Below are 18,831 nucleotides of genomic sequence, written 5' to 3' on the forward strand. Positions count from 1 at the left end.
AAGGTCCCTTCCAGCCCAAACCATTCTATGATTCTATGAATGCTGCTCTTAACCTTGTAGATGACTCTTATTTTATATTCTGGTATTAGTCTGTTAAATCAACTAGGTTTTCCTACTGATTCCAGTCCCATGATAAGACAGTGAGGGAAGTCCCAATGAGATACTCATCAGACAGTGGACTTTGCTTTACCACTCGAGTGGGGCTTACTACCCTCTGTTCAGTTTGCTCTGTGCTATCACGTGGTGAGCGGTGAGATGAGTATTGCTTGGTTTTATTGGCAATAGTTGTGGCTGCTCGGTTTGGCTCTGGCCTTTATATGTTGTCTGTCATTCCTGATGATAATTCTAGAAAGCTTTTACAGATGAGTACCTATTCTGTAGTAGAACATGGTTTTACACAGAAGTCGCTAATCTGCACTAGAGACATAGCTGCCTGTTTAAGGCAGGAATCTGTATTCTTGCTCATGGTCTTGGTCGTAGATCTGCTGAGAAGAGCCACTGCTGTAGCAGCCCTGTCTGCTGGCCTCAGTTGAGACTTTCAGAGCAGCTGCATTACACACGGTGGGAATGGTGCTGCACTGAGGTCCAGATCTAATCTTTAGGCAATGTAGAATGAGGGAATGAGCAAGTGAAGACATGTGGTAGCCTGGTAACTTGGTGAACGATTTACAGTGAGGTTTGCAAACAACACACACAGCACCCATGGTTCACCTCTCACCAGTAGCTAAGGGCAGCTTCTCTACTCCTGGTCTTGACACTTTCACCCCATGGCTTTCTGTAAACAATGGTGGGGCCAGCCTAGTAACCTACAGAATGCAGAAAGTCTCATTTAAATGCTGGCTATGACCATATGTGCTAGTGGAGGAGTTTGTTAAATGTGTTTTAAGTGGCTACTGGCATTGCTGTAAGTCCCCAGTGTGTGTTGGTCAGAGCAGTTTAGTGGAGGAGTCATCAGTATAAGGAGTTACTGCTGCCTTCTGTTTGCTTCCATTTCATGTTACTGCAACACACCTGAGGTCAGTCAGGACTCCAATATGTGGCCGTGGCTGCTTCTCATCTAAATCTGTTCTGTTAGAGGAGCCCAAAACTATTTCAGTAGAAACCAAGTTGGGTTTTAGCGTAGTTCCTAGTGATTTCAATGAACACTTTCTCTTCTGAGAGAGAGTCCCAAAACACCTTGACCATTCCTGTGAGAATGGAAAATCCTGTACACATATTCCTGCTGTGCGAAGGTGATATGCGGTTTGTGTTTGGAACAAAACCTTCATGGACCAGTTGCCATTGAGCTGTAAACAACATGTTCTCCCTCCCTTCCTCCCCCTGCCCTCATCATGCATCCCTTGCTTGACTGGTGATGTGTACTTCCCTTGTAATATATCGTGCAGCTCAATATCCAACAGGCATTTGAAGTTAGGGCTAATGAGCTGCTTCAGAAGCTTCTGTAATAGAATGTGAAGTCCTGGATAACTTACAGTAGACTCCTTTAAAAAAATATATTTTTTGTTTGCATTTTTCTCTCTTCATTTCTAAGCTCTAGATGTGGTCATCTCAACAAGCAACGTGTCAGTGACTGAAAGAGACTCCCTGGATCTTACATGTAACATCACAACAGACAGGAGTGGTATTTTCCAGGCAGAGGTGGTGTGGTATTTTTCACCGTCACCTGATGATACCTTGTCAGATGCTCAGGTTTTGCTGAGCATGGACCGTGATTCTGTTGTCAGTGATTCAACTCTCATCAGCCTGAGCCACGTAGATAGGAACTCCTATCGCCTGTTGGTGCGTGATGTGGATGTGGAAGACTCTGGCTACTACTTCTGCCAAGCAGCTGTCTGGGTACCACTGCACAACGGGAGCTGGCATAAGGTGGTGGAGAGGACATCTGCACCAGTCGGTGTGGTGGTGACAGCATTAGGTGAGTGATTCTGCTTTCAGACTTCGTGGGTAATGTACCACTCATTCCTTGGTCCCATCAGAAAAGGGAGAGGACCTTGCAGAATTTCTTCTCTGCAAGTTTCTCTCTCATTTGCATCTATCATCTGTATGTAGGGTATCTCTCTCACATATAAAATTACTGATCTATCCTATGGGGTTTTGGATTTGTACATTATAGGGTTTTAGGATATCTTACCACCTGTCCTACCCATGCACTCCGCTTTCTGGTGTCATTGAACAGTCTGAATTGGGAACTAGAACTTAAAAGCCTGCCTTGTTTTCAAGGGGCTGAAGCTGCCCCTGTTGTCAGCCATTCTCTTTGAGCACTGAACACAGTGATATCAGATGCTTCCCCTGATCTTTATGGCATATACCATAAAAATTATTTATAATGGAAATTTCATAATGAACTCTAATAGCTTTCAAAGTTGTTAGGTTTTTGTTTTGTTCTTTTAATCACTAGAGAGACACCACATCCTACTGATGGCTTTAGAATGGAACATGGCTTTATACTGCTTTACTCTCCTCCATCAACAACCAAGTCCATTTTCCGAGACTGTCACATAGCTGTTGAACAGTGTGACTGAGTGAGGGAGACCTGGCTTGGTGCTATCTTAATGCTAGCAGAGTTGATTAGAATAGTGGCCACTAAAACAGATTTTCCTGCAGTATGTAACATCCCACTCAATGTGGTACATTTTTCAACATTTAATCCTAGAGATGAGTGGATTTTTAGCCTTTTGGACAATCAAAGGATTATTTGTGCACTTGAAGTTGTGGCTTCCGTACGTTACTTCAGCATTTCTGCAGCAAGTTCTTTTAATTCACCAGTGGGGGCGGAAAAATCTACTTAAACAGAAGATCTCTTTAATCTCTCCTTCTTTTATCCCCCAGTTGTTCTTGGTGGTTTTCCCTTGTTACAGCTCTAATACCGTCAGTGTCCATGTTTTTTTGCAAGGGGCTGGTTAGAAGCAGCTGTATTTAACAGTTGTTCATTTAAGACTTGTTGACTGAATGAGGAACAGAAGCTGTAAGTAAGAGATTCAACAGGCTTATCTGATCTGCCTGGCCTATAAGAGCAGGCTGACAGTATCTTTCCCTATTCCCATTTCCCAAGACAAATCTCTTTTGGAGATCCACTGTCTCATATGCGTGCTGCAGATCATAAAAGTGTTGCTTTGCATTATCCCAGCTGAACTCAAGCTTTGGAGATCTCTCTTTATGCAAATATCCTTAGAAGTAAAGTTACTTGGGAGAAATACTAAAAATGAAACTCCAACAAAACTTTAAAAAGCCTGTCATTTTAGGGATAGGTCTAGATATGTCAGCCTACCCATCCGATCTCCTAGTTTAGTCCTGAGGGAAGAATAGCTTCAATTTAGAAGGAATGAAACTCAGGATGGTGTTGCAGGATGCTGTAGGTAAGGTATCTGCACCTGCTAAAATTCACAAAGTGTTGCTTGTGTTGGAAGCCTGAATGAACCCAGACGTGAGCTGGGGGAGAGCTGGCAGAGCTATAGTACTTGCTGTTTGTTCCTAGCTTTGACTGGATGCGAGTATCTGGGCCTGAACCTTCTCAATGTACTTGCTCAGAGCCTCTTGTCAACAGAAACTGGTGGGACTGTCCAGTTGCAAAGACAGAGCTCCTCCAGCATAAAAGTACTGAATGAGACCAGCAGATTGAGAGCCTGCTCTCTGAAGCCTGGTTTTCAGAAATAACTAGCTGTGTCACAAGGTTAAATCCCAGCGACAATGACTTTAAATTTTGCATTTTAGCATTGTACAGAGCAGTTGAGCTGTGGCCATTTCCAAGTACACTTGTAATGCATGCTAGAAGCGTGCTAGTGATGAGTGTCTTCATTTCGTGTCCTCATTCAGCCATTCAAATTACACATTTAACTTGTGTTCCCTCCTTTCCCCACGTGTGTCCATGTGCATGCATGCACACATGTTCATGTGTGCACAGGTGCACTGCATGCTCATGTACTCTCTCGCAGTGCCTGTACCTGTAGGACTATTCCTTACTCTTTCTCTTCCAATTTGGCATTATTTAGGAACAGGAGAGAATAAAATCTGCTCTTCAGCAGATGCTTGGTAGAATAAATTTTCAGCATTTGAGGTTTTCAGCTGCATCCAGAATCCACTAACTCCTCCTCCTTAATGGAAGTTAAGAGCTGCTGGAGTATTAAGTTATTGAACTGTCAGTGAGGCTGTTCTTTGACAGCTGACAGAGCAGAGGAACGAGGTTTATCCAGCCAGCCCTTTATTCTTTCTAAATCCTCTGGTTGAGTGTCTGTCAGGGTGAAGCACCTATCTGGAGTGGTGCCGTCAAAGCCAAAACTCCCTTCTTAGTGGTCCTTCCCCTGCCTGCAAATAAACCAGACCTGAAGTTATTTTCTAAGAACTCGAGTTTCTTGCAGCTTTTCCCTTCTTGTGTTCCTTTCTAGAGAAGAGTTTCTGCTTTTGTAGTCTTTGTTGCTGTGAAAATATTAATTGGTCTTGAGTGCCTTCTTTTTTGGGGGAGAAGGGGAGGCGAGGGGGAATGATAAGAAAATTGCAGAGTGTGAGCTATATATCATGAAGCCCTGGAGAAGAGTAGTCTTTTGTGAATGAGACAGGAAGAGTAGTGTAGCTGTAAGATCTCTGGGGACTTACACCAAAAGTGGGTTTTGGCCACCATTAATAATCTATGCCTTGGTTGCAGCAGAGGAATTCTGTGCATTTTGTTTTGATTTTGCATTACTTACACTGAAAATGCGCAGAAAGCTGGTGGTAGGTACTTTTCTGCTTGTGTGTTACCTAACACTTCAGAAACTCACCATCAATATCACTAGATACTCTAGTGTCTGGTGTGTATTAACACCCTTGTTCTTGCTAGATGCAAGGACACTGAATGCATAACACTTAATGGTGAGATATCTTCCCTGCAAGCTGACGTAGCAGCAGCCAGCTTGCTTGATACAATTGTTTTTATCCTTTGCATCTGAAGTCCAAAAAGCAAACACACATAGTTTGCGCAGCAGTTCTATTAAGATGCTTTATTATCTTGACTCATTGGTGAGTTAAGCCGAAGTTTTCGCCTCAGATTGCCTTCTCTGTCCCAATTATATCTTCGGTTAATTGTTTCTAGGAGGGCAAAATGCCAAGTAAAACATAAAGCAAGAAATAAATATAGAGCGCAGAATACACTTACAATGTAAAAGCCATGTGATGAGTGTTGGCTGAACAGCTGGAAAGCTAGTCTTTTTTCTGAATTATAATAGGCAGCAAGACAGAAAAAATATTCTAACATTAGTAAATAAATATGTATTTCCTTTGTGGTGTGAGGTTCTCGCTGTAATCTTTTTCCTTTACTATCTCTAGTCTGAGAGAAAATAGTCATGTGGCTGCCTTATCGCTTTTAGGCTTTGGACAGCCAGCTATTTCAGATTTAAATACAACAGCCTCCTTCTTAACCCGTGAATTTCAGGCACTCCTTTTCAAGCTTGAGGTATTCCAGCCTCAGAGCTGCACAGCACGTACTTCTCTGTTCAGACTGTGAGGCTCTTCTGATCTATCCATCTTCGACTCTTAACCTACTTAGTATTTATTATGCTGCCCGCTGAAATTTCCTGTGCACCGCTGTTGGTGGCCAGTGCTGATGGTGATACCCATGCCCCCTGGTTTTGGTGTCTGGGTGGGTGAGGGGTTTGGTTTTTAGGTTGGTTTTTAACATTCTTAAACCACAGAGGCATGATGGGATGGTTTAAGTGTGGAAAAGAAGGCATTTCAAGATGGGAAATGGCCTCTTATCCTGGAGAGAAATCGGGGAAATGGGATGTCTCTGGTCAGTCCACAGCTAGAGAATAACCAGTCTCCTGTTGCTGCAGGCTGCCCCAGGCATCTGAACAGGTGCCAAAGGTGATGGGCTGGGCTGAAACTGAACCCACATGGTGGGGTCTTGGGGCCAGGCCTAAAGAAGGGCCTGGCCCCAGGCCTAAATTTTGCTCAAAGAGATCTCTTAGTCCTGATTGTTCTAGACATACGAAATGAAGGGTCTTGTTTGGAAATACAGGCGTAGGGGTACTTGTGTCGGACTGGTGCAATTCTGAGAGCTGGAGTCCAAGTTCCCAGTCCCCAGGTCATGTAAGAAAAATGCATATTCTGGCACTTGGCTTGTAGCTCAGGTGCTTTCACAGACTGGGTGTTAGAAGTTAGCAGTATCTCTTACTGAGCTCTGGCACATTCTCCCTTCTGCTTGTAGCTTCTAATCTCTTTCTTCTGGGTTTCTTCTGCAGAGCCAGACTATGAGGTGTTTCTGAATGCCTCTAGAACACCCAAGTTTTCAGATGACCCCACAGAGCTCAACTGCAGGATCACAAACGCACAAGACACCGAAGCAAACATCCGCTTCACAGTTTCCTGGTACTACAGGCAGCGCTTGCGCAGTGATGATGTGGTGGCAGAGGAGCTCCTGGCCACAATGGATGCAGACTGGACTCTGCTGCTTGGGGACAGGAGCAGAGAGCGGATTCAGAATGGGGAAATAATCTTCTCTAAAAGGGCTGTTGACACCTTCAGTTTACGGATCCAGTGGACTTCAGAAAGTGACAGAGGGGATTATTTCTGTGTCATCTCTGCGTGGAGTAGGCACCGCAACAACAGCTGGGTAAAGAGCAAAGATGTGACTTCTGCATCTGTCAGCATTTTCTGGGCTACACAAGGTAGGAACCTTGTACCTATTTGCTGAAAGACCTGGATAGCTGAGGTAGTTTTCTCTTGAGTAGGCTCGTCAGCCAGAAGGCCTGCTAATGGTCTTTGGAAATGGGGTTCTGTGTTACAAAGAGGAAAAAACACTAATACCTTGTGTAAAGGCCTTTTATTTGTGGAAGGAAGTAACTACTTAACAGCACTCACCGGTTTTATGCAACAGTTTGGAGTGGAAGTGCAAAGCAGAGATACGTCAATCAAACTGTACTGAGACTTCCAGGAGCTGAACTGTCATTGTGGCAGCGGTGGCATCCATCAGTGATGCTGGGGTCATTGCCCCCTTTCATGACTTGGAGTATTTTGGTCTCTCTAGGATGCATCTTGCTGCTAGCAACAGGGTTGTCTTGAGGTTAAAAGAGGAATGTCACTCTTTAAGTCCTCTCTGTCTGCCAGTTTGAGAGGTTTTTTTCTGTCTCCTACAAGTCCATGTTTAGAAGGCACTTCTGAAGAAGTTCATGGGCACAGTAGTACCAGAGTATAAAAAAATAAGTGGGTGGCAGAGGAAAGTCATTCAGTGATTTGCTTGGGTCTGGGCCTTTTTCAGGCAGAAGTGAACTAGCCCTGGTCAGTATTTAAACTGACTCTGGGAGCATTACTTAGAATCACAGAATCAACCAGGTTGGAAGAGACCTCTGGGATCATCGAGTCCAACCATTGCCCTGACACCACCCTGTCAACTAGACCACGGCACTAAGTGCCATGTCCAGTCTTTTCTTAAACACATCCAGAGATGGTGACTCCACCACCTCCCTGGGCAGCCCCTTCCAATGTCTAATAACCCTTTCTGAAAAGAAATTCTTCCTAATGTCCAACCTGAACCTCCCCTGGTGAAGCTTGAGGCTGTGTCCTCTTGTCCTATCGCTAGTTGCCTGGGAGAAGAGGCCGACTCCCACTTCACTACAACCTCCCTTCAGGTAGTTGTAGACTGCAATAAGGTCACCTCTGAGCCTCTAAATTGAGTTACCTGAATCACTTAACACTGGTTTAAAATGAGTATATGTATCCTGGCTGTCCTGTAGAATGATACTGTTTTGGTTGAAGTGTGAGGTCATGCAAGAGGGTCTGTTGGATAGGGACAGAAGGAATAGGATAACCTAGGATGTCACGTTTATGGGAAAAATCTGTGCTTAGCTAAGCTGCGTTTATCCTGGTAGATTTGTTTAACAGTCTAGCTCGGGCAGCCACAGGCAGAGAACTGTATTTGAGAGACAGTTTGAAAACAGTGTAGTTGTTCAGGGATAATCCCTCAACAGCGAATTGGAGAGCTTCTGCTGTGATTCTGCTTCAGTGGAGAGAGAAATGGTGGGCTGCTTGCTCAGTACTCCCTTCGTCCCCAGACCAAGCGTGGTCCATGAAAAGGTCATTTTTGTCGCTGAAGCTGGCTTCTCCAGCAGGAATGAGATCTCATTAATGCTGAATGCAGGTCACAATTAGTTCAGTTGTTATGCCACAACACGGAGTGCGTGTTTATGTGCATGCACACGTAATGGATCATCGCCTTCGGAGCAGCTAGAGAGACCAGCTGGAGTTGAAAAGTCTCAGCCTGTGTTGACATTTCTGAGGGAAAACAAACGGTGACAGGTGTGAACATTCCCTTGTTTCTGGTTTTATTCCAAAAACTCTGCTAATTTAGCAACACAAATGTAAATGTTATAGTCCCCATGCTGAAAAGTACATTTTGTTGGCAAAACTTGCAGTTGGGGATTTATGATGTGAAAGTGAGCTCTCCAGCAGACACCTTCTCCTCCTGAAAAAGCATGTTATATACGTATAAGGAGGGGGAGGCAATGTATAGGTTTGATTTCCCCTCCTCCCCTTCCACCCCTCATGCGCCCCCGCTATGCTCTTTCAGCAGTGTATCCCCAGATGCCTTTCTCTGCGTGCCCTGTCCCCTGCCATAACCTATTCGTGTGAGCTCCAGACTCAGCTGGGAGCCCAATGCTGTAGCCAGCAACTACGAAGGAGTTAATCTGCTGCTGCCTCTGCTCTCTGACTGTTGTTTTGACAAGTATCTCTGGTGATTTGAGTCCCTAACTGCTCCCAGTGCTTATAAAAGCCAGCAGCCAGGCTCCCACGTGTTTGCCTAAGGAGACAACAGAAATTTGCCTCTTCCTTGGATAGCTTGTGCCTACATAGAGGCTTTTCTTCCAATTATTTCATTACTTGCATCGTCTGCGTTAACTTCGGAGCAGTGCTTGGAGGGGGGAGGACTTTGGAGAAACCCCACTTTGGAAAAGGTTGTTCTGAGTTTTTGAGAAAGGAGAAATTGTTTTGTGTTGTGTCTGCGGGTCAGTCAGCACAGAGGGTTGTTCAGGATAAGGAAGCCTTTGCTTGAAATGTAAGCATCACGTGAAGATGTCGAAGTCCTTTTTGTGTGTGTTGTATAATAAATTCTATGTTTGCCCACTTTAACTTGAGGTTTTTTATCTTCTTTTTCTGTTTTGTTCTGTTGGGACCAATAATGCTCACAAGTCTTTCTGCTTACTCAGCTTTGCAAACGCAGCCAATCGCTATCAGAGATCATCGCTGGTTTTGACACGGTCTGCCTGATTTATTTCTTCCCCTCTCTCTCCTCCCCTCTCCCCTGCCAAGGTGACAAAGAAATCATCTTTATCTCACCTCAAAAATGAAAAGCATCAATTACATTGGAATTCGTACTCTAAATAAGCAAAACCCAACAATCAGTAAAAAGCGCTAAAGGAAGGGAGGAAACCTTTTTTGACTGGCTCTGTAGATGATTTTCAACCTAGAAAAAAGTTTGATCATTTAAAAGATAATTTTACTTTTTAATTTGAGTGTGAGTACTGCTTATATTTAAAACACAGTTGCTGTTTGCAGTGGAATGTAGAATTGGTGCTTGTTTCCTAAGCCAGTGTTGTCAACACTGATCTGCATGGAATTCTTTGCAAAAGAGAACATTATCTTTTAACTGAAATTTCAAATCATAAAAGTACTATTATTTGGGGTTTTGTTAATACTTCTGTCTTTAATTTACAAAATAATGTATTTAGCATAATGTGGCTTGTCCTAAATGCTTGCCCAGGCCCTCCCATCACATGTAATTGGGAGAAAGAGCATCTCAATCTTTCTGAAAGTCCTGCAAATAGAGAACAGGTGATATTTCTGCCACCCACTTGTCTTTACCATATCTAGTGTATCGTAGACACTGCATAGTACAGACATGCAGTTCCTCCTGAGCAAAGAAATTCCCCATACCCATGGCACCAAGCTGCCAGGTGTACGGGCCAGTTTGGGTGTAGGGTCAAGAAAATGCATGAAGTTAGGTGTGTACAAGCCCCAGTCAGGGGTGGCTGGGCTCCTCGTGCCCATGGCTGTGTGAGGGTGAAGTGTCTATGCTCTTTGCTTGGCTGGGGAGCGAGTCCAGAGGAGGGCGACCAAGCTGGTGAAGGGTCTGGAGGGTGTGACCTACGAGGAGCGGCTGAGGGAGCTGGGGTTGTTTAGCCTGGAGAAGAGGAGGCTCCGAGGTGACCTTATTGCAGTCTACAACTACCTGAAGGGAGGTTGTAGTGGAGTGGGAGTCGGCCTCTTCTCCCGGGCAACTAGCGGTAGGACAAGAGGACACAGCCTCAAGCTTTGCCAGGGGAGGTTCAGGTTGGACATTAGGAAGAATTTCTTTTCAGAAAGGGTCATTAGCCATTGGAAGGGGCTGCCCAGGGAGGTGGTGGAGTCACCATCTCTGGATGTGTTTAAGAAAAGCCTGGACATGGCACTTAGTGCCATGGTCTAGTTGACATGGTGGTGTCAGGACAATGGTTGGACTTGATGATCCCAGAGGTCTCTTCCAACCTGGTTGATTCTGTGTGATTCTGTGGGAGCAGGCCAGGGAGGGTGATCTGGTGTGCGTGCAGCAGTGGGGAGAGCTGTCGCGTTGTATCTGCACTTCTGGGGCTGTGGTGCGGGCCTTAGTGTGCCTGCTGTGTTTTCAGAGCTCTTGGTATGGGAGTTGCTGGGGCTGCAATTGTACCTCAGGGTGTTGTATAGTCTCCTTCTCCTACGAAGGCGAAGCTGTCATTACCTTAATGTCTGTTGCATTCCCTGTACTTGCAATCTAGCTAGTGCACTGGGGGATGAAGAAGCCTTTATGAACATCGAGACGGCGTTGCTTGAGGCTGCTGACGAGAGGTTGGGCTCTGAGGTTACTGTTAGCCGTGGCCATCGTGCTGCTTTTCCAACCGGAGTCAGTGGAGTGCAGAGAAGGTGTTTGCTGTTTCCTAAAGTCTCCTCGCCCTTGTAGCTGTTAGGCTTCTCTAGCAATTTGACTGGTTTAGATTAGGTGAAAACCCTTTTTGGTCACTACCCAGGAAGTACTCTTGAACCTGAGCACGCACTTTGTGGCAGAGAGCAAGAGAATTATAGTGTGGCTTAACCACTTGGAGTGGCCAGTGATGGAAGGCAGAGGCATGCACTGCCAGGCTCCAAAGTACAGTTTATTACTCAAATTTTATCTGAATCATTTGGCTAGGATTTCTTCTGCTGCTAGCCCTCTGTCTTGGAGTAGTGCCCAAACTGGTTATAAGCTTTGGGTATGGTTTACTTAGGATCTCTTTCCATACCATTTTCCAACACAAACTCTGCCGATTGCAGCCTCCTGTATATGACCGACCAGGGTGTGTTTTATCGTGCCTTTCATTCATTACAAGGAGGTGAGACTCTGCATGGGATTGCAGATATGTGTATGGAGGCACAAGCGTGCAGGGTGGTGGTCAAGACATTGCCTCCTTGGCAATTCCTGGAAGATTAGAAATGAGATTTTAGGATGCAGTTCTTGGAAGAAAATGTTCTTTGACCTCTCTAGCCCATCTTGTGCTATAAAATCTGATGAGTAATTTCTGTGAACACAAGAAACATGAAGAAACTTTCCTTTCCCACTTAACTTTTCTTGCAGATTACTGTTATTTCTAACCTAAGTGCCAAATCTTTGGTTTCTTCTCTTTCCCATAACGTGCGCTGTTACACGCAGAGACAACTACATGCTTTTCTAGGTGGGGGTGATGGAGTGCTAATTACATTTTGTCTGCTGCTGCTGAAGGAGAACAATTTTGGCACAGAACTGTACTGTTCAGAATAGCGATCCAGGCTTTTCTAGTTGATAGGATATGGGGCTTTTTTGTTTTGTTTTGTTTTACTTTATTCCTTATGCAGGTCTCTGATATTATTGCAGATTCAGAAATGTTCCTTTGATCCTTTTTGACTTTGTTACACCAAGAAGCATTCAGCACCTATATGTGCTGGTTTTTGTGTCCCCTTCTCTATTCTTGTCTGTATTTCTTATGGTCTCACATAAGAGGAGGTGCCTCTGCCTTCTGTATTCATCCAACCTAAGGAATTTTGGGGTTTTAAAAGGTAGAAAAATCCTTTGAAAGGACTTTTGTAAGAATATATCTTCCTGTTCTCTGTTGATCATCCTAATTTCTAACCCTTTTGAATTCTACCACTGTTCTCCAGCAGCATCTCTGGGCCTCAGATGTTCACTTCCACAAACTCTGCAGATGACATTTCTGCTGCAGTCCCATGCTACCACCACTCCTTTCTCCTTTTGTTTAGCAAAAATAATTGTTAAAAGCAGCATTTTCTGTTGTCTCAAATGGAAAGTAAAGAAAGGATGTCTAGGAACAAAGTTTGCTCTGTCCTTACTGGGGACAAGACACTCCTCTGTGTACAGCTGCCTGACCTGTGGCTCAGGGAATAGTTGAAGTAAGGCATTTGGAGCCCAGATAGTAGGGAGAGTCATCTCTTCTCAGCTGCATCTGGACTGCTCTGATAATGTGAAGGTATTTGGCTTAAGTACATGTATGAGAGACCAAATGCAAGATTTCTTTTTTGGTGTCTAGGACCCACTGCTCTGACGTGAAGATCAACAGCACAAAGAACACTTGCATCAGGAGGGGTTTTTGCCCAGGGCCTCCTCACAAGGCATAGAAAGCAGCAAAATGTGGCAGAGAAGTACAGCTAGCTGTTTGTGCTTCTGCTTTTGGGGCAAAAATGTAATTGTCTACTAGATTCCTAAAGTATGTGGCAAGCTGGTCTGTGCTGGACTCCTACATGCTGCAACCTTATGAAGAGGGTGATATCACAGAATCACAGAATGTTAGGGATTAGAAGGGACCTCAAAAGATCATCTAGTCCAGTCCCCTGCCGGAGCAGGATTGCCTAGACCATATCACACAGGAACGCGTCCAGGCGGGTTTTGAATGTCTCCAGAGAAGGAGACTCCACAACCTCTCTGGGCAGCCTGTGCCAGTGTTCGGTCACCCTCACCGTAAAGAAGTTTTTCCTCATATTTATGTGGAACCTCCTGTGTTCCAGCTTGCACCCATTGCCCCTTGTCCTGTCAATGGATGTCACTGAGAAGAGCCTGGCTCCATCCTCATGACACTTGCCCTTTACATATTTATAAACGTTAATGAGGTCACCCCTCAGTCTCCTCTTCTCCAAGCTAAAGAGACCCAGCTCCCTCAGCCTCTCCTCATAAGGGAGATGTTCCACCCCCTTAATCATCTTCGTGGCTCTGCGCTGGACTCTCTCTAGCAGTTCCCTGTCCTTCTTGAACTGAGGGGCCCAGAACTGGACACAATATTCCAGATGCGGCCTCACCAGGGCAGAGTAGAGGGGGAGGAGAACCTCTCTTGACCTGCTAACCACACCCCTTCTAATCCACCCCAGGATGCCATTGGCCTTCTTGGCCACGAGGGCACATTGCTGGCTCATGGTCATCCTGCTGTCCACTAGGACCCCCAGGTCCCTTTCCCCTACGCTGGTCTCCAACAGGTCTGTCCCCAACTTATAAGATATCAGAATCTTATGGACACAGAATGAGGAAAAAAATGGATTTGAAGTCTAGCATCAGATGCATGATGAGTTCTTGCCCAAGGGAGCAGAAAATGACTCTGTGTGTGCAGCTTCAGTTGTGATTGTACCCTGAGTGCCTGAATATGCAACTCTTGTATTCCCACTTGCTTAGCGGGTGGAAGTGTGTCGGGGGGGGTTTGGTGTGGAGGATCAAGTAATTCTGTGCTCAGCTAGACCACAAGAAGCAGCTCAGCCTTCCCCGCTCCCGCTGGTTCTTGATATAGCTTTGTACTGTGATCTGCTTTATACAGGACTGATTTGAAGTTGTCATACTGGGTTTCTCATCTTGTGGGCTGTGTTTACTCATTGTGAAAACTGCTGCTTGAAGGCAAAACACTGCAAAATGTAATCTTGACAAGTATCTTGTTGCTCTTGTGGAGAAGGCATAAATATTACTGCATTTAGTTCAGTTTTGGGGAACGTGTAACAATCTCACCATTGCTTATTTCCATTTTCCTGAGAAGTTTCACCTTGCATAAAGGTGATCTGTGTAGGTTTTTTTTTTTTTCAAACCTATCTACAGATGTTTTTTATAAGGGGGGTGGAAGGGAGAACATGCTGCAGCAAAGTAAGTCCAGAAAGTTGGACTGGCTGAATTCTTGCAATACTGCTACTTTGGGAAGGAGCTGTAAGCTGTGTGTTCTGCCCCAGCACCCTTTCCTTAGGAAGAACCTGAGTGTGGGGGATGTCTCTTCATCACAGTGCCAGGAAACTAGCAACTCCCTTTCCTTTTACCTGGTTCTGATTTCAGTCGCTCCTCATTTTCTCAGCTTCTTATTATCAGTTTGTATTTTTTTGTGTCTTGGGGCTGTGCTCCTAGAGGTATAATTTTCCCAAGCCCTGTAATTAAGGGATTCTTGGGATTGAGGAGCTGGCAGACTTGGAGAATGCTGAAGAAAGGAAACTGAGCAGTAAGTGTTGCTGGCGGTCTTGATGCCAAATGGGCTGTTGGGAAACATCAAGGCTTCTAGTAGGCTTGTTCTCAGGTGAATGTGTGAGAAGGGAAAAGAGCACACATGGAGGCAGAGGTATACCAAACTCTTTCAACACTGGGGTGTGTGTACGGGAATGCTGGGGATGGAGACTTCTCCTGTTACCACCAACCACCAACTTTTCTGTCATGCAATTTCAACTGATCTTGGAAGGTCAGCTGAATGTGTCTGGCTTGCTGTTTGGGTGGATTTTCAAGGGAAAGAAAAGAAGCCACGCTAAATGCTGCCAATTCAGTTACTGGCAGCTTTTGTCACTAGTCGTGAGTACTTCAGGACTGTCCTTGTACCCTGTTGCTGAGGGTGCTCTGCCAGATCCAGTGTAAAACTGGGACTCTGAGTCTTGTCTGACTAATATCTTTACTCCTGAATGAAAAGTCCTGGAGGTCCTGTCACGCTATGACCTGTGTATTGCATTATCTGTTCAGTATTTGGTGTTCGTTTGAATCCTTGCATCTTGACTCAAACTGGTGTGTGTACGCTGTTGAGTAGCATTCTGGGATGTCCATATGTGTTTATATAAATGTGCTTGGATTGTCTCTCAAAAAAAAAAAGTACTTATTTGTAATCTTCTAGATTGAAAGGTGCTGCAGAAATATCTGCACATATTTATTAACCCCTCTCTTGCTGCTTATTTCCTTCCCTCTTCAGATTACACGCTTACAGTGGAGGCAGTGAAATTGAAGCCATTCTTTGTAGCAGGCCACACCTTTGAGATGACATGCAAAGTGTCTTCAAAAAACATCAAGACGCCACGGTATTCTGTCCTCATTACAGCTGAGAAGCCACTAACGGATCAGTCAAATCCTAATGGAACCACTCGCATCATCTCCTTGAACCAGGATTCAGTAGTGCGGCTGGAAGACTGGACAGACCAGACTCGTGTGGATGGCGTGGTTCTGGAGAAGGTCCAGGAGAATGAGTTCCGCTACAGGATGTATCAGACCCAGATTTCTGATGCTGGGCTCTATCGCTGTGTGGTGACTGCCTGGTCTCCAGGTGGTGGTGGCATGTGGCGTGAAGCAGTGAATGGCTTATCCAACCCTATCCAGATAGACTTCCAGATGTCAGGTTAGTATAGAATCTGGCAGCTGTGTGTGTAAGCCAGAAAGGGGGAGAGTTCTTTGACGTGCTCCCAGTGGTTTCCCTGTCTCTGGGAAATATCTGCTCTTTGGAACATGGAAGGGGTCTCCAAATGGTATGATGTCTGAGAGCTTTGCTCATCTCCTTTGATGGTACTTGTGCCCTTTGTGCTATTGATTATTGAAAGATGTTTAATGAATCGACTGTATCATAACCCCTGGGTTTTTCTTTACTAATGCGGCTTTTATGGTCCTGCAGGCTCAGAGCTGGTTCTCAGTGTGGAATAACTGCTGCCACATTTGCCAGATTTATCGCTAGATTGCTGTTAGGTAGTGGCTGCTCTGGAAGAACATTAATATAAACTAGATTTCTGTTCCAAAACAGACTCAATTAGCATAGCATTAAATTGCCTGAGCACACCTTTCTGTTGATGTAATTGCAGAAAAATGGTCAGGTCAAGGCAATGGTAACATTTCAGCCATCTCAGCAAGTGTATCCTGCCCCTGGAAGACCTTAGAGGCCCCTTGTGGCTGGACTACAAAGCTCCACAAATTGGGAAAAATTTCAATATCAGAAGTGCGTCCTGTTCCTTGCATCCTTGCTGAAACCCTCACCTTCAGCTGTAACATAGTTGGCCTGTTGAGATTCTTCTAGAGAAGAGTGCCTGTCCTGGTATATTGTTGGGGGGAGAGAGAGTGGGACAGGGTTAGTTTGGATCATGAGAGATGCATGTTAACACTGACTTCCTATCATGCTGTGTGGGTGGGAAGTACTGCAGAGTTGTTTTTATAATGGTGGTGTGCTTATGAGTGAGGGGCTCATCTCATGATTTGATAAACCAAGCTGGTGACTTCTTGAGCAGTTCTAAAGAGATTTTGGTGTAGCCCAAAGGTGTGTCCTATGTTGGAGCTCTCTAGTTAGCTGCTTTATCTCAAACCTTCTGCACTCCCCCATTCCTATTTGCAAGCACAGCTTGGGAGAAGGTCTCTCCTCACATCCCTTGTTCTCTATGTGAGTTATACTGCTCATAATAGTGAGGCTGTAGGGTTTTTAGAAGATGTCTGTGACTAGGCAAAAGCAGCCTGACTTGTGGTTGCATCCTAATTAAGGTAATTGTTCTCTACAAGGTGATTTCTGAAAACTGAACTTCCTGATATTAGGCACACTGGGAAGAGGACAGGGGCTGAGCATGGGGGGACAGCCTTGCAATGAGGACATCACTTTGTAAGAAGCTTTGAATGTAGCATCTTGATACAAACCCTAACGAAGATGCAGCCTGACCTAAGCCGGCCAGAGAGAGGACACTGAGAGAAACATTGAGCTGAGTCATTTCTAGGTAATTTCTGGTCAGCTTTTTGTTTACTTTTCTGGTAAGTTACTGTTCTGAAAATAATGTGTTTCTTTTCAGAAACGGTTATTAGGCATTGGAATGGGCTGCCCAGGGATGTGGTGGAGTCACCATCTCTGGATGTGTTTAAGAAAAGACTGGACATGGCACTTAGTGCCATGGTCTAGTTGACAGGGTGGTGTCAGGGCAACGGTTGGACTCGATGATCCCAAAGGTCTCTTCCAACCTGGTTGATTCTGTGATTCTGTGATTCTGTGATTCTGTGATTCTGTGATTCTGTGATTCTGTGTTAGTTGCCCATGTTCCAAATGTCTCTTAGAGCTGTGCTGTCACAGCTCAATATTGCTGTAGATTTGTTGTCTTCTCAAGATGGTTTAATGGCATATAGTGTTAGCCTTATTAGTCTTGATATCTGGGTCAGACACAGTGGGAGAGCAGCATTTGCAAAGGGGTGATGCAAGAAACCAGCAAGAATGAAATCTGTCCCAGACCCCTCCCCTCCAAGTTCTTATGTGGAGGCTTTCCTGAACAAAAGCGGTGGTTGGTGACTCTCCCAACATTGCTTGCGTTATGTCACTTTGAACTCCCATCCAAAAAGTTTGGCAGCATGCTATTAATATCCATGGTTCACAGGGAAACCTGTGAGCTATGTAAGGGAGGAAACTGTGCATGTTGCAGTCTTGACTTCTTTTTGCTGTCACTCCCTACTCCCAGCCTCTTCACCCAGATAGGATTTCTGGTGCATAGAGCAAAGAAAGGGAGGCGGCCTGTGGCACTGCCCTGGGAATGTGTGAATTCCAGTAGCAAGGCTGGAGCAGGAGGAGGGATGGTCCTGAAGCCCTGTCAGCCTTTCATTCTTTACAAAAGAATGAAGAGAGAAATGAGATCCCAGACACAATTTACTGGAGAGCTATTTCCCAAAATAATCTTGGCACGTAGCAAAATCTGTCTTGAAATACCTTCCTTCCTTCAATTGGTGAATGAACTTTGTGTCCTTCAGTTGTTACTCAGATATCCTTGCTGGACATTCATCTCTGGGCATGATGAGGACATGTGATGAGCACAGTTAGGATGGACTAACTGTGGAATTATTATTTGGAAAATTATTTGAAATCAGGTGTACAAGACAGAAGATGTTTTGTGGGTGTGTTACTTTGGTTTTGTTTGCTGAGTTGTACTGTCCTTGATGCAAACTGTGCCTGAGTCAGGAAGCCAGAGGTAAATGGCAAAGTTTTGTGGAGCAGCTATAAAAGCACAGCTCAGATATCACGCCCTTGTCTTGCATCCTGTGGTACAGGCAGCTGTCAAACTTGCTCTTCAGAAAAAGAAGTTGGTGCCAGATTTTCCGTCATGGGAGTGGTGAAAGGCAGAACTGCTGAGGTAGCTAGTGGTTTCTAGGGAGAACAAGAGGCTCCCCAAAACTGGAGGGAAGATACTAACAGGAAAGGGTCAGAAGAAGCAGAGGGGCGTGCAGCTCTGCAGGTAACTAAAAGCTGGGGAGCACTGAGTTAAGTGGGTGATGAGTAGCTTATGAGTGTGTATGTCCCTAATAGTGCAGTTGTCTCGTTAACAGTTTTCCTGACTTTTGGGGTTCTCAAAGTGTAACAGAAAGGCGTTTTAACTGTGACTGTTGGGAGGGGATATAATAAGGCAATACAACTTCAAAAACTGGGAGATATTCCAGTCTCCTCCCCGCTTTGAAGGCTTGGACTTTGACAGCATTTTTCAGCTTGCATCATGAGGGATGAAGTGGGGAGGTGATCAATACAGAAGCAGCATTATCAGCAGAAGGAAGCCCTTAAAGGGTTTATGTGAAGCTTTTAGTCACAGGAGGAATTTCTTTCTTGGTTGTTTTCA

General features: G+C 44.9%; 1 protein-coding gene across 1 annotated transcript in view; it reads left to right on the forward strand.

Annotated features, from left to right (window-relative positions):
* Positions 1–18,831, forward strand: part of PTGFRN (prostaglandin F2 receptor inhibitor) — an 80,887-nt gene that overhangs the window by 41,149 nt on the left and 20,907 nt on the right. Inside the window, exons 4-6 of the mRNA XM_068423337.1 lie at positions 1,532–1,915; positions 6,213–6,638; positions 15,195–15,614. Coding sequence (XP_068279438.1) covers positions 1,532–1,915; positions 6,213–6,638; positions 15,195–15,614 — 1,230 coding nt within the window. The remainder of the gene's footprint in view (positions 1–1,531; positions 1,916–6,212; positions 6,639–15,194; positions 15,615–18,831) is intronic.

The sequence above is a fragment of the Nyctibius grandis genome, chromosome 2 (genome assembly GCF_013368605.1).
Source record: "Nyctibius grandis isolate bNycGra1 chromosome 2, bNycGra1.pri, whole genome shotgun sequence".
Lineage (NCBI taxonomy): Eukaryota > Metazoa > Chordata > Aves > Nyctibiiformes > Nyctibiidae > Nyctibius > Nyctibius grandis.